The sequence below is a fragment of the Vigna unguiculata genome, chromosome 7, assembly GCF_037176805.1.
Source record: "Vigna unguiculata cultivar grain cowpea cultivar isolate G323 ecotype 2 chromosome 7, ASM3717680v1, whole genome shotgun sequence".
Taxonomy (NCBI): Eukaryota; Viridiplantae; Streptophyta; class Magnoliopsida; order Fabales; family Fabaceae; genus Vigna; species Vigna unguiculata.
The window spans coordinates 40,773,601-40,788,799 of NC_140798.1; the positions used below are offsets into that span (position 1 = coordinate 40,773,601).

A 15,199-nucleotide genomic window follows, 5' to 3' on the forward strand; every position below is an offset into this window, starting at 1 on the left:
ATGAGAACCACGTATTTTTTCCTAATATTTTTAAAGTTTAGAATGAAATAAAAAAATAAAATTCAAGCATGAAAACAAAGCTAATATTTTTTAGTTTATTTTGACATATTAGTTAATATGATTTTAAAATGTTTACATATTTAAATTAATATATTGGAAAATTGATTCTCAATTAAAAATTAATATTAAATTAAAATAGTTTTAAAATAATTTATGTAAAGTGTCATATAAATTCTTTTAAAACATGAATGAAATAATTTTAAAATTATTTTTAATTAAAGTAAGAGGATTGCTTAAATATTTAAAAGAGGAATGTCTGTATAACAACATTACCCCTTGCTATTTCAGTGACGTCACCTCATCGGTGGGCCCTCACCACATTCTATATAAACCGAGCTGTTTGTATTTATAAGTGCTTCAATTCTCCTTTCCCCTCGTTTCAGTTATTTCTTCACCCCGCATTTCATGCATTCTCACGCTTCCCCGTATAAATCACACAACATCAAAGACGGACGCAAATTAACACAAATTTACTAACAAACATAGTTTTGTCTGTTTCATCTCTCTGGAGAAAGGAAAAAAAAGGGAAAGGTTTCTTTTTTGGGGATCTTATGTTTGTTTCTTGTGGGAATCTGATTCCTCATGGTGGTGTTGGAAAAAAAATTTTGAGACCGGAGGGATACTCAATTGGCGTGTGTTGATCAAATGTGCAAAAGGGGAGTGAGAAAATTCGATTGTGGTGTCAGGGGTGGGTTTTGTTGAATTGAATCAAGTTTGAAGTTGAATTGAATTTTGAACCGAGTCTGGTATCGGGGCATGTGATTGGAGTTGAGAGTGGGAACGGGTAAGGGATGGCGCGGGATGGGAGCGTCGTCCCTGCGGATCCGCAGGCGATTGTGAAGAAGAAGACACAGTCGTCGAGAAGTTGGATTATGTTCGATGCTACAGGGCAGGGCTCATTGCTGGACGCGGACAAATATGCGATCATGCATCGGGTTCAGATTCATGCGCGTGATCTCAGAATCCTTGATCCCTTGCTTTCTTACCCCTCCACCATTCTCGGTCGTGAGAAGGCCATTGTTCTTAACTTGGAGGTCCGCCATATACTTAGTTTTGATTGTTTAATCTTTTGTTACAATTTGTTTTTTACTTTTTTTCTTCTTATTCTGTTTTTCAGCATATCAAGGCAATTATCACCGCGGAAGAGGTTAGTCAGCTTTTTATCCTTCAATACTTCTATCTCTCAAGGGCGGGATTAGAGAACATGAATAAGAACATCATGAAATTGGTTTCGGGAACAAGATTTAACTCTTTTTATTTTAGGGTAGTCATAATTGAAAATCTGACATTTGACTGGGGTTTGCTCTCAGAGCATTTTATCCTACTCTTGTATTTAATGTCATGGCTAATCTGAGGATGGATTGAATTTTTGTTTTTATTGTCAAGTTCATTGAATAAAATGGGTAGGAAGACAGTAAACGACTTGTTGGCTTCTTTTTCCTTGCTTAAAGTAGTGGCTCTTGTACAGGAATATACCTTACATGACTTGCGAAAGAATATACCTTACATGGCTTGTACAAGAATATCTCAGCATAGGACATTTTCTCATATAAGTAGAATATTGCAGAGGCAGTCTCAATTGGCTCATTAACTATCTCTCTAAGCTGGTTTTCATATTTGTGAATTCATGTATCAAACCTTTGGTCCTTCGTAGAATGCTTAATTGTTTCTAGAAATTGAAATGGCATTGCTTCCACATCCTGAATTCCTGATTGTGTCTAAATTATGGTATAGGTATTGTTGAGAGATCCAACAGATGAAAATGTGATCCCTGTTGTCGAGGAACTGCAAAGGCGGTTGCCTCAATCAAGTGCCGGTCTTCAACAGCAAGGAGATGGTAAAGAGTATCTTGGTGGCCAAAATGATGCTGAAGCAGCTGAAGATGATGGTATGCTATATTAATGGTGAACCATAAGTAATCAATATACTCAATGATTGCATCTATTCTTATAAATCTATCCTTTTATTTGCATTATCTATTGCTCTCGTTATCTCAGTGATCTAAATTATGCAATGTAGAGTCACCATTTGAATTCCGGGCCCTGGAAGTTGCTTTAGAAGCCATTTGCAGTTTTCTTGCTGCACGTACAACAGAATTGGAGATGGCTGCTTATCCTGCACTAGATGAACTTACCTCCAAGGTACATATATTATTTAATTCTTTCTCTTCATGTTTACGTTTTAATCTGGAATCCCCTGGTCCGTATCCTTTCATTATAATATTGGAGATCCCAAACCAAGGAAATCTTCACTTTTAGAACTAATTTTATAAGGTTGAGTTAGACTTATGGTTCATTTCTTGATGCATTATATATAGCATAAGCTAACACATTATGAAGCTGCTTGAAAGTGGCTAAGGGAAAATTTATTTCCTTCATTTCAGTTACTATCCTTTTCATTTGTTTTAACTTATCATTGCTGAGGTGTTCTTTCTAGTTGTGCCTTTTTAATGTTTTTCTTTTGTTGTCTGGCTTGAAATGTGTATGCTCTACTTCCCTTTCTACCTTTTTTTTCTTGACTTTTTTGGATCTGTCATGAACCTTAGATTATTGTAATCTGCAGATTAGTAGTCGTAATTTGGACAGAGTTCGTAAACTGAAGAGCGCAATGACAAGGCTGACGGCTAGAGTACAAAAGGTAAGTCAAGTTTTTCTGTTAAGCCTGTGAAAAAATTTCACTTATATCCCTTTTTCCTCTTCAATCACCAATTCATGATATCTGGAACAGGTCAGAGATGAGCTGGAACAATTGCTGGATGATGATGATGATATGGCTGACCTATACCTGTCAAGAAAAGCAGGTTCATCATCACCGGTCAGTGGAACAGGTGCTTCAAATTGGTTTGCTTCCTCCCCCACCTTAGGATCAAGGATATCTAGGGCAAGTAGAGCAAGTCTAGCAACAGTACGTTTAGATGAAAATGATGTGGAAGAGCTTGAAATGTTACTAGAGGTTATAAACTGTACTTGCTTTAAAGAATAGTAGGAAAAAATATTCCATTATTTTAATGAGGAAAAGTTGTTATTAATGGCGTTTATCCATTTTGCAGGCTTATTTTAGTGAAATTGATCATACGTTGAACAAATTAACCACAGTAAGTATCATGTATGTGTAAAGATGTGCAATAAGGAGCCATAAATGTTAAATTTTCAGACATGGCAGATACATGTTAGATAGAAAGTGTTTGGGAAGATTGTTTCTTTGTAAATATGTAGAATTTTTTTTTTTTGTTTCTTATTAATTTAGAACCCATTATTTGCTTGGTCCTCTGGTTATTAGACAGTTAACTCAAGGTCTTTTCGGCAGGGAGTTTTAGTTTCAGACTAGTAAGCTTGTTAATGTTTGGCAAAATTAATGCAACACTTTGGGAAATTTTTTATCAACAAAGGGGATTTTCCTTTTGCTCTCTTCCTTCTTCCATCTGCTGCTGTTTTAAAGTTGAACTTTGTGGTTTATATTCAAAATCTTGATTTGGAAGTATTTTGTGCAACTTTTTAAAATTCTCCACATCAGTTTTAAGAACTTGTGAGATGATATAGTCTTTGTTGGATTACTTCTTGTGTGAGATTGAGTGATTTGTGCTATTTTTCCTTTTAGTTCAAGTAGACCATACTTGGGTCTATTCTGTACCACTTTTTCCTTTAAAATTAAATATTATGATAATTCTGCTTCTATGTCTAATTCACGTTGTCAAGATCCCTGAATTTTGTGAGGAGATGTTTTAAGAGACTCTAAGCGCATTAGATTAGACTTTTCTAAAACGGGACTGAAAACTAGTGCCCTGTTTTCATATTTGTTTGGTCTCTTTAAAAGTCTGTGTTATTTACTTGTATAATTTTACTCAAACTTCGAATGTGCTGTTTAGGGTAGCTTTACTTTTACCTAACTATCTCCTTTTTGTTTTCGTTTAAAGCTGCGGGAGTACATTGATGATACTGAAGATTATATTAATATTCAAGTAAGTAGCTATCAATTTACTGAAGATATCTGAATATATGTTTAATGACACGAAATTCAAGTGATAGTTTTCCATTTTGCAGCTTGACAACCATCGCAATCAGCTCATTCAGGTGCTTTCCATATTTCTGCACTTTCTGTTGTGTTTTTTTAATGAAATTGCTAAATGGTCTTCAACTCTTGTGCAGTTAGAGCTCTTTCTTAGCTCTGGAACTGTTTGCCTATCTTTCTACTCTTTGGTGACTGCAATATTTGGCATGAATATCCCATATACTTGGAACGACAACCATGATTACATGTTCAAATGGGTATGCAAATGATTACTGGTTTACACATGTGCCTATATATTATGATATGGAATTTGCTAAATTGCATCTATTTGTTTTCTTAGAAAGCAAAATATATTAGCAAGTTGTAATCACGGTTATCTTAAAATATATCAAAGATGTAACTTGCTAATACATTCCTTCTTAAAAAAGCAAGAAAGTATATGTTAGTGAATTCTAGTGGAGTGTGCTATCAGATACCTATTTATTTTTAAGGAGTATGTAATATTTTGGACTTGATGATGTGAGTAAAGAATAAAAATGATTATGGTTTGTTGCAGGTAGTTATCATCTCAGGAGTACTTTCTGCTTTGATGTTTGTCATAATTACAGCCTATGCTCGCAATAAGGGATTAGTTGGATCGTGAAAATAATTTACTGGGAAGGGTTATGAATCATGTATATAATAGTCTAATAATTATGTTGTGCAGCATTTTGTTAGAGTTAGTTCAACATATGGATGAGTTATGGGTTCGCGTTAGTACCAATGAGGGTGTTAGCCTTTGGATAAGCTATTTTGTTATGTGATTCAGTAATTATCATAACACATTGTAAATACTCTTTACACAGTCACAGTTGATTCCTCTTTCTGAATAAGCTTGAGTTCTAGATACTTGATTAAATTACAATTAAGTGGAATATACTAATTAATGCATGATTTTATCTTGTTTAAATAAGGTTAACAAAGTGATCTCAAACTCCATAACTAAACCATTTCAAAGGTTTAATTAGGAGTTGTTGTTGCATTTTCTTTGGATTTCCAATTTTAGACAACGAAATATTAAGAAATTATGTTCGAACTGGTTTGGGTATAGTTGGAAATGAAGTTGGAGACTATCTCGTAGTAAGTTCTGTCATCAAATGTTTTGTGGATTCTAAGGCCTAAGTTCAACACAGAAAACCAACATGGTAGGACAATGAATCCATTTTTATTTTAATACATTCTTAATGAATTTTCTCACAATTAGGAAACAACTTTTTAAGATAATTATTATACAAAGTTATATATTCTGTTTGGTTTGGAATAATTAATTCTATCTTTGTATAGGTAAATAATTTAGAGCGAAGTAAATAAATTTAAAGATAGATCTTCCTTGGGATTCAAAATGATTTCAAATTAATTTAAAAAAAAATATTAATAAATTAAAATGAATGTAGAATACATTCATGTTTTATATTTATCATTTTTTATGTTACCATTGAAATACACTCTAATGGATACAATATATGGATAAAATTGTATTGTAATAAGAATTTAATTTTAAAAATAATGTAAAAGAATTATGTAAATATGTAATTATTTCAATTTAAAATAACAATTACTTAAAAGAATAAAATTGAAAAAAAAATTACACAAAAAAAAACTAATCCTCTTTATATAATAAGAATTTACTTTTAAAAATAATGTAAAAGAATTATGTAAATATGTAATTATTTCAATTTAAAATAACAATTACTTAAAAGAATAAAATTGAAAAAAAAATACACAAAAAAAACCTAATCCTCTTTATAATATATATATATATATATATATATATATATATATATATGTAAATATTATATGATAATGTAATAATAAAAAATATAATGTAAGAGATATAATAATATTATTATTATTAAAAAGGATAATATATTAATCAATGCAATAATAAAATTTAATATATAAAAATTTTATGTTTGGAGAAAATAATTTAAGAGAATAATTCATTTATTTAATAAATTTGAATTTTTTTAAATAAAATTAATTATTTTGATGAGAAAAAATGAGAAAAAAATTAAGAATTTTAAAGAAGTATTTTAAATAATTAAAATATTACCATTTGAAATTCATTTGAAAAGAAAAGATATTTTACACCTCGTCATTATGTGATAACTATTTAGAATGATTTATAATAATAATGAATAGCGAGAGAGTGAAAGTATGAGATGAGAGTTAAGCCTACTTTAAAATATTATATTTATAGACTTGTAAGTCATGAGCAAATAGATATATTAATAACTTTTTTCCTTTCGAAAATCACATAACAAATATTATGTCTTTTAAATATTAGATAATAATGAGATATTATATTATTTTTAAATATTAGATAATAATGAGATATTATCTATAACAATATATAAAGGGGATTCCCCTTTTTGTGTCCACTTTTCAAAATACCGATTTTACCCTTTAAATATAACAATTTATTAAATTTTTTAAAATTGACCGTTATTTTTACAAAAATTTTATAAAATCAGATGTCTCTGCTTCTTCTTTATTTATTAATGGTTATTCTTTTATCTGTTCTGATATATTTCACTTTATTTTTAATAAATATAATTCTAATATATATATATATATTAACTTAATAACATTATCATATTATCACCTACTAATATAATATCACGTATATTTAAAAAATATATACACACAGGCGCTATCGCGCCTGTGTTACGCTAGTATTATTATTAGGATGACAATACGACCGTGATGGAGACAATACGACCGTGATGGATAGATTAGTTTGCTGAACCTGCAGTGAATAATACAAGATAAAACAAGATTTTGAGCCGAACTGATCCATAATAATTTTTTTTAAATGAAAACTTTAATGAATAGTTTTCTTTTTCAAGTGAATGATATTATTATAAAATGAGTAGAATTTTTTTTTTCACTATAATTTCTAAGGTTTCTTTTTAAAAAGACATTGTCATTTAATTTGTATTATAGTGTATTGGATAGAAAAACTTTTAAATTTGACCTTTGGATTCATGGTGCATTAAATAGAAAAATCCTTAAATGAGACCATTAAATTCATAATGTAGTAGATAGAAAAGTGTTAAATTGAACTACAGCAAATGCATAGTGCAAAAAAAGAATTAAATTCATGATTAATAAAGTTATGCTATAAATTATAATAATAAATTAATAAATAATGTATTAAAAATATATTGTGATTTATTCCGTTTAAACTAAATCTTGGAATTCATTCAATTTTAAATCATCAAATTGAAAATCTATATTTCTATACAAATATATATATATATATATATATATATATATATATATATATATATATAAATCATTTGATGTCCACATTTTAATTTTTAATTTTATCTTGTAATAAGTAATTTTTTTTAAATTAATATAGTTAACTTATAGATCTTGTCTTTACAGTTATAACAGCAAAAACCTCCATGATTTCAATTAGTGTTCAGTGTCACATAAAATTTATATTATTCTATTTTCAGTTCATCTTCCTAAATATAGGATATTATTTTCTTGCCTTATTTTTTAAAAAACTTAATTCACAAAAACTAGAATAAAATACAATAAATAATATTGAGGCTAGATTTGAATAATAACCTAATAAGAACTAATAAACAAATCACTAAATATTTTAAAATAAAATCATAGAAATATAAAATCAATTATAAAATGGAAAATATTTGATATAACATTAAAGATATATTTAATTTATAATTTTATTGTACTATCTATTTAACGTACTTAATTATTTCATATATATATATATATATATATATATATATATATATATATATATATTAATAATTAATAATTATTTATGTGTATATATAAATATTATATTACGTAGCCAATAATAATAATAGCATATAAATCATTTTAAGGAGAGGAAAACGTTTAAGTAGTTAAAACAGATTTTAACTATTTAAATTAAAAAAAAAATGATTTCAACTACTTCGTTTCATCTCTTTCTCCATCCTTCTAAATTTATATAGATTATTATTGTTATTATTATTATATTATTATTATCTATAAATATTTTTGAGACATTTTATAATATTCGTGAATATATATAAAATATATCTTTTTGTACAAAATACATGTTTTTTAAATGAAAATTTGTTTTAAAAAAATACTTCATCAAAATTTAAATGTAATATATATTAGTTACTAATATTTAGAAAATAAAATTATTTAATTACAACTAAATTAAATATATTAAAATCCCCGCTTTGAAAAAAGTCATGCATATTATAATTTAATCGAAAAGAAAAAGACTTAGACGAAATTAAATATAATATATTCAATTCAATTTATCAAATTATATCAGTAGTTATAACTTCAACCTTTCTTAAGATAAAATGGAGTATCTTAGTTCTCCCATACATCAACCAAAAGTAAATATTATAAGATTTTTGCATTAGAATAAAAACTGAAAAAAGAAAAAATCTTACCCATTATCACTCTACGATAAAGTGTAAATTACCAAATAAACTTTAAAAGGAAGTACCATACTCGTTTGGAAAAGATATTAGTTACATAAATTTATTTTCACAAAAATATAATTTGATAAGGATTTAATATAATTTGAACATAATTAATAATAATTAAATTTGTTAAAATAAATTTTAGAAATCAAAATTACAAATAATATCAAACCATTTTATGTTATTTTTGAGGTAAAAGTAGTTGTTGTTTTACTTTTGTCAATGATTTTAATAGATAAAATGGAGTATCTTACTTCTCCTATACATAGGCAAGCATGAAATAGTGAAATGCAAGGGATTGATATAATAAAGATTCTTAATAACATCATTTGTTTATTCTTAATCATAAACTTAAATTTAAAGTTAGAATTTTATTATATTTTTATGATTTGCAATCACAAGTAATAGAAATAAAAGATCATCTCCACACAATCTTATTGCAAAAAGCTATATTTTCTCCAGACAAATTATATTATATACTATATATTGTATATTATATATAAATTGTAATTTGATTTTGTTTGTTGAACAGTTATAACAGCAGAAACCTCCTTAACGTCCATGATTTCAATTAATGTTATTCTGTTTGTGTTACATAAAATTTATATTATTTTATTTTCAGTTCATATAAGAAATAATCTATTATACATGGATATGGTACGAATATAACACGTATTTGATATGCTGATATGTTTATTTTAAAAATAATAGGATAGCATATATGATATATGCATATTAATAAGTATATAAAGATAATTAAAAATATGATAAATATATGATTGTTATTATGTGAATCCAAATTAAAATCATATGCATTAAACTTTGTCAAAATACAAAATTGTAAATTATTGTCATCATAAAGATACTACTGCTTTGTAGATTATATACTTCAGAAAAAAATTATAAATTATCATAAAGTATCGAATACAGATATTAGGACGGATAAGTGATCCAAATTGAACTATTGATATATCATAAAAAATAATAAATGAAGTCACTAAATATAAAATCAATTATAAAATGGAAAATATTTGATATAACATTAAAAATATATTTAATTTATAATTTTATTTTATTATCTATTTTAAATAAATATTTATTTAATATATATATATATATATATTATATTTATATTATAATAACAGTTAAGAATTATTTATATGTGTACATACCTATTATGTAAATAATAATATATAAATAATTTTACAAGGAGAAAAAATATTCACGGATAAATATCTATCATGTATCCGTATCCATATCCATGCGGGTATTCGTTATGCGGGTACCGTGGATATTTAGAAAAGAAAAATTTAATATTTAATAAAAAAATTTAACCATAAATTCAAATATAAATACAATGCATAACCTTTATAAATTTCATACAAATTAAAAATAACTTATTTAATTAGTATTAAATGACAATTTACAAATAAATGAAGATTTTTTAAAATCAATTGATAAAAAATAACCCATTAAAATTAATGTGTTAATGCTTTAATAATTTTTTTTAATTTAAATTATAGTATAACGTGTACGAGTATTCACGGGTACAGATACTATAATACCCGTACCCGCCCCATTAACTTGGATTTTTTTGACATTTTTGGTTAAAACTAATTTTAATGATTGAAATTAAAAAAAAACAAAAAATGATTTCAACTATTTACATTTCATATATTTTTTTTGTTTCTAAATTTGTCTAGATTATTATTGTTATTATTATATCATTATATATAACCAGTAAAAATAATATCTATTTTTTTACTGTATCAAAAATTTATTATAGATAAAATAAAAATGTAATTTTTGTTATCATAAATAATTATTCTTAAAAAGTCATTAATAGATAAAATGGGAAAAAAAAAATATGAACACAAAAATAATCTTATACCTTTAACTGATGAGGTAATGCAATTATTCTTAACTGGTTAGGTCAACTATATGATTTTCCTTTAATTTAAAATAAAAAAAATTCAGTTTATAATTTTACAAAATTCGCAAAAGTAGCATTTAATAAATTAAGTATTTATCTTTAATTAGTAACGTGATTAAAAATTTAGATTAAAAAAAATTATATAAGTTGTTTTTAATTTTTTTTGTTGCATGATTAGGAAGATAACAAACATGGACTTATCTCGAAAGTATCTTTATAAAGCAATTTTTTTAAAACTAAAAATTAAGCAAATTAAGATAAAATTATAAGAAAAATATTCTGATAAAATTTAAAATTTTACGTGAATAAGTGAATAATAAAAATTAAAATATATTTATTAAATATTTGTTGAAGATTCAGATTTTTTTTTTATATATAAATTGAAATAAGTTACCTGATAGAACAAATGCACAACAGAGGAAATAGGTGTAACGTTCTATAAAATCCAAATCTTCCTCCCTAACTTCTTCCTCTTCTTCAGTTCGTTCTCTATTTTCAGAAGAGAAGAAAGAGAGGAAAAAGAATCCTAACAGGAGAATGACATCTCCATGTTATAACAACTAGGATTCATTTATATTATTTTTTCTTCTATATTTTCATTCCAACGGTTGTTATTCCTTATTTTCTTTCCATCGAGTATCAGTTATTCTTTTTGTGAAAGAATAGTGAATGGCAGCAGCGGTTTCTTCACCGATGACTCAGTCTGTGACTGCAACAGCGGCTCCGGCAACTGCATTGGCCGGAGGAACATTTTCAAATGCCTCGCTGTATGTGGGCGATCTCGACGGAAATGTAAATGAGGAGCAACTTTATGATCTTTTCAGTCAGGTTGCTCAGATTGTTTCAATTAGGGTTTGCAGGGATCAGAGCAAGCGATCCTCTCTTGGTTACGCTTATGTCAATTTTTCTAACGCTCAGGACGGTTGGTTTAATTCTAAACTTTTGTTTATTTTATTTTTTTTTCATAATTTTTTGTGTGATACGTGAATTGTTTCTATGTGTCGATGTTTTTATTATGATCGGCGTTGAGGGGAACCGATTTGTTTGCATTGAATTTAAGAATGGATATATTCAGAAAGTTTAAAAAGGTAAATCATTTAATGTTTAATATGTGGGTTTGTTTGTGTAATATGTGTTTGTGGGTAATATAGAAAATATTAATGTTAAATTTTTTATCATAAAAAATAGATGTACAAGATAATTTCATACACTACAATAGGAAAGTTGATGTCTTTGGTGTTCATTTTTTGGAGTCGATGTTTTATAGGATAGGAGATTCATATAATTAGGGCAACTGATAGAATAGCTGTAACTGTGTGAGAAGATTGGCTGGCTGGTTGATGGTTTGAAGGAAGTTGACTTACATGCATTTAAATGCCTGTGCTGTTATTTTTTTCTTCTTCTTATTTTTCACTTTTTTATCCTGTGTCTGTCTAACTTTTTGACAATTTTATCACAGCAACCAATGCCATGGAACTTTTGAACTTCACTCCTGTTAATGGAAAACCAATTCGAATTATGTTTTCTCAACGTGATCCAAGCATTCGGAAAAGTGGACATGGCAATGTGTTCATCAAGAACCTGGATACGTCAATTGATAACAAAGCATTGCATGACACTTTTGCTGCTTTTGGCACTGTACTTTCTTGTAAGGTGGCTACTGATCACAATACTGGTCTGTCAAAAGGGTACGGTTTTGTTCAGTATGATAATGAAGATTCTGCCCAGAGTGCAATCAAACAGTTGAATGGCATGTTGATCAATGACAAGCAAGTTTACGTCGGACTCTTTATCCGGCGTCAGGCTCGGACAAATGGATCACCCAAATTTACTAATGTCTATGTGAAAAATTTTTCGGAAGCATTCACTGATGAGGACCTCAATAAGCTGTTTAGCTCCTATGGTACAATAACGAGTGCAACCATTATGAAAGATATGAATGGGAAATCTAGATGTTTTGGTTTTGTAAATTTCCAGAGTCCAGATTCAGCAGCTGCTGCAGTTGAAAGGCTAAATGGTACCACCATTGATGACAAGGTTTTATACGTGGGGAGGGCTCAGAAGAAAGCAGAAAGAGAGGCTGAGCTGAAAGCTAAAATTGAGCAGGAAAGAATTAGTAGATATGAAAAATTACAAGGTGCTAATTTGTATTTGAAAAATCTTGATGACAACTTCAGTAATGAAAAGTTGAAAGATCTTTTTTCTGAGTTTGGGACTATAACATCTTGCAAGGTATGTGAGATATGCAAAATATTCGCATTGCATGTCTTGTTTTATTTGTGCAGTAACTACCAAGTGAATGGTCATGTATGAAATACTTATTGATTATATCATTGTTATCTGAGTCGAATGTTAATATTGGTTTATTTTATCATTATCATTTGAGCAAATGGTAATTCTTGTTGGTTTTATCGTTATTATTTGAGCGGATGACAATACTTATTGTTTTTATCATATAATTTGATCAAATGACTGTACATTGAATTGAATATGTTAGGTGACTGTCGATTCAAATGGACATAGCAAGGGATCTGGTTTTGTTGCTTTTTCTACCCCAGAGGAAGCAAGTAAAGCTGTAAGTCTTAATTTTGTTTGGTTAAATATATCTTGCATATATATTAGGTGCTACCTGTTTTTTTTTTTTTTCTTATTGAATGGGTAACCTTTTTATCGTGTTTTGTCCAGTTGAATGAAATGAACGGCAAGTTGATTGGACGAAAGCCTCTTTACGTTGCCGTGGCCCAGCGCAAAGAAGAGAGGAAAGCTCATTTACAGGTGACGCTTTTCTTTAATCTTATTGTTAATATTCTTGTATTGTTTAAATCTTAAATACTTTCTTATTAAGCAAATGGCACTCGTAGTTAACTGGCTTTTCTTTAATCGTGTTTCTTGAGATATTCATCTGTGCTTTATGATGTACGCGCCTTATGACTAATGTGCTTTATTTGTAGCATTAATGATAATTTTCTTTGGGTTATTTGAGTTTCTCCTTTTTGCTGTAACTCTTATTTTGAATTGGCATGTTGTATCCTCAAAGAAGTTCTTCCTTTTATAATTCTCTTAGCAGTTTTCCCTTAATTTGATGGTATGGTAACAAATTGACTTTGTACAGGCTCATTTTGCTCAAATCCGAACATCGGGTGGAATGACACCTCTGCCTGCTGGCATTCCTGTTTATCATCATCCAGGAGCACCAAGACTTGCTCCTCAACAATTATATTTTGGTCAAGGCACCCCTGGCTTCATGCCGCCACAGCCTGCTGGATATTCATTCCAGCAGCAAATTTTGCCTGGAATGAGGCCTGGGTTTGCCCCCAATTTCATTACTCCCTATCCCCTTCAAAGGCAGGCTCAGTCTGGACATAGGACAGGAGTTCGACGAAATGGAAATCTTCAACCAATGCAACAGAGCCAGGTGATTATTCTGTAATTCTAGGTTTGGAACTAAATAGTTTTTTTAATCCACAATTACATTGTCAATGTTGAAAAAACATGAATGTTTCAAAGCAGATGATGATACATCGTAATTCCAACCAAGGAGGGTTTCGATACATGCCTAATGGTCGAAATGGTCCAACTATGCCTATGCACTTTGATGGTTCTGGAATTAATGCAGCACCTAATGATGGTCAGCGTTCTGGACCATTGTCTACTACACTTGCATCGGCTCTTGCGTCTGCCACTCCTGAAAATCAGCGCATGGTATGTATAAACTGTATTTTTAGTTTAATCACACACAAGTTAAGTTTAGTATTAAATTTAGGATTGAAATTCAGTTCATCTAAACATGAACTAAATTTGAATTAAAGAGCTGCCTGTAAACGTATGTATGAAAATAATATATTTCATATGCCCACTTTAACTACTTAATTCTGTGAGCATTTTTTAGGATTAAACTTTGTTTTAATAATTTTTTGTTTGCCTTGAATGGATAAGTTTACAATGAAATTGACCTGTTATCTAAATGGTCGAACCTGAACAGATGTTGGGTGAACATCTATATCCTCTCGTGGAGCGTATGACATTAAACCATTACACAGCAAAGGTGACTGGGATGCTACTGGAAATGGACCAGTCCGAAGTAATCAATCTCATCGAATCCCCTGAGGACCTGAAGACAAAGGTGTCTGAGGCTATGCAGGTATTGTATGAGGCTGCACCTGAACCTGGAGTTGCTGATCAGATTGGATCGTTAACCGTGAATGAATGAAGCACATCTGGTGTAAAAAGTTTTCACCAATATCATATCATTCTTTTTGCGGGATTACTAATTTATGAGATGATGATATAGAGGGTGATGATACGGAGGATTTCTTTTGGTAGTCTTTTTTAGCAATTTTGTTTCAGTATTTTTCGACTTTTTTATCATCCTATTTAATTTAGGACTGAGTTTGCAGTAGAGTACTCGGTTTATTAGCTTTGGATACAATTTTGGAATTTTAGACATTTGAATTGGGATTTTGGTAGACACATTCTTCACTCTTTTAATTTCTTAAGTTATTAATTTTCTTTGTTGGAATATCCATCTAATGTCTGTGGTGATGAATTACACATGCAACTATTTGTTTGTGTTTTTGTGTCTTTACCTTTTCTGCAATAGCAATGTAATGGATTGTGTTAGTCTCGTTCTTCTTAATTGTTAAAGTCAAACAGCAGCTCTCGTTTTAGACAGTTTAGTTTAAGTTGGTAA

At 28.9% G+C, this 15,199-nt stretch overlaps 2 protein-coding genes across 4 annotated transcripts; both read left to right on the plus strand.

Annotated features, from left to right (window-relative positions):
• The first annotated feature begins 432 nt into the window (after nt 1–432).
• LOC114190234 (magnesium transporter MRS2-2-like) lies at nt 433–4,940 on the plus strand. Of its 2 annotated transcripts, none has more exons than XR_003605782.2 (11): nt 433–1,094; nt 1,178–1,207; nt 1,795–1,948; nt 2,080–2,201; nt 2,623–2,697; nt 2,788–3,012; nt 3,110–3,165; nt 3,974–4,018; nt 4,101–4,130; nt 4,206–4,325; nt 4,625–4,940. XR_003605782.2 is itself a non-coding variant. In XM_028079036.2 (11 exons), the coding sequence occupies exons 1-11, from the start codon at nt 852–854 to the stop codon at nt 4,709–4,711; spliced, it is 1,176 nt and encodes a 391-aa protein (XP_027934837.1). In that variant the 5' UTR covers nt 433–851; the 3' UTR covers nt 4,712–4,940. The 2 variants fall into 2 exon arrangements, 1 of the variants encoding a protein (XP_027934837.1); XM_028079036.2 differs by having other exon boundaries at nt 3,110–3,154.
• A 5,990-nt stretch (nt 4,941–10,930) lies between these two features.
• On the plus strand, nt 10,931–15,028 carry LOC114189476 (polyadenylate-binding protein 2-like). 2 transcript variants are annotated; one of them, XM_028078038.2, is made up of 7 exons: nt 10,931–11,431; nt 11,969–12,741; nt 13,007–13,084; nt 13,195–13,284; nt 13,622–13,924; nt 14,017–14,211; nt 14,492–15,028. In XM_028078038.2, the coding sequence occupies exons 1-7, from the start codon at nt 11,179–11,181 to the stop codon at nt 14,717–14,719; spliced, it is 1,920 nt and encodes a 639-aa protein (XP_027933839.2). In that variant the 5' UTR covers nt 10,931–11,178; the 3' UTR covers nt 14,720–15,028. The 2 variants fall into 2 exon arrangements, with proteins under 2 accessions (XP_027933839.2, XP_027933840.2); XM_028078039.2 differs by having other exon boundaries at nt 10,932–11,431; nt 14,020–14,211.
• Nucleotides 15,029–15,199: the final 171 nt, after the last annotated feature.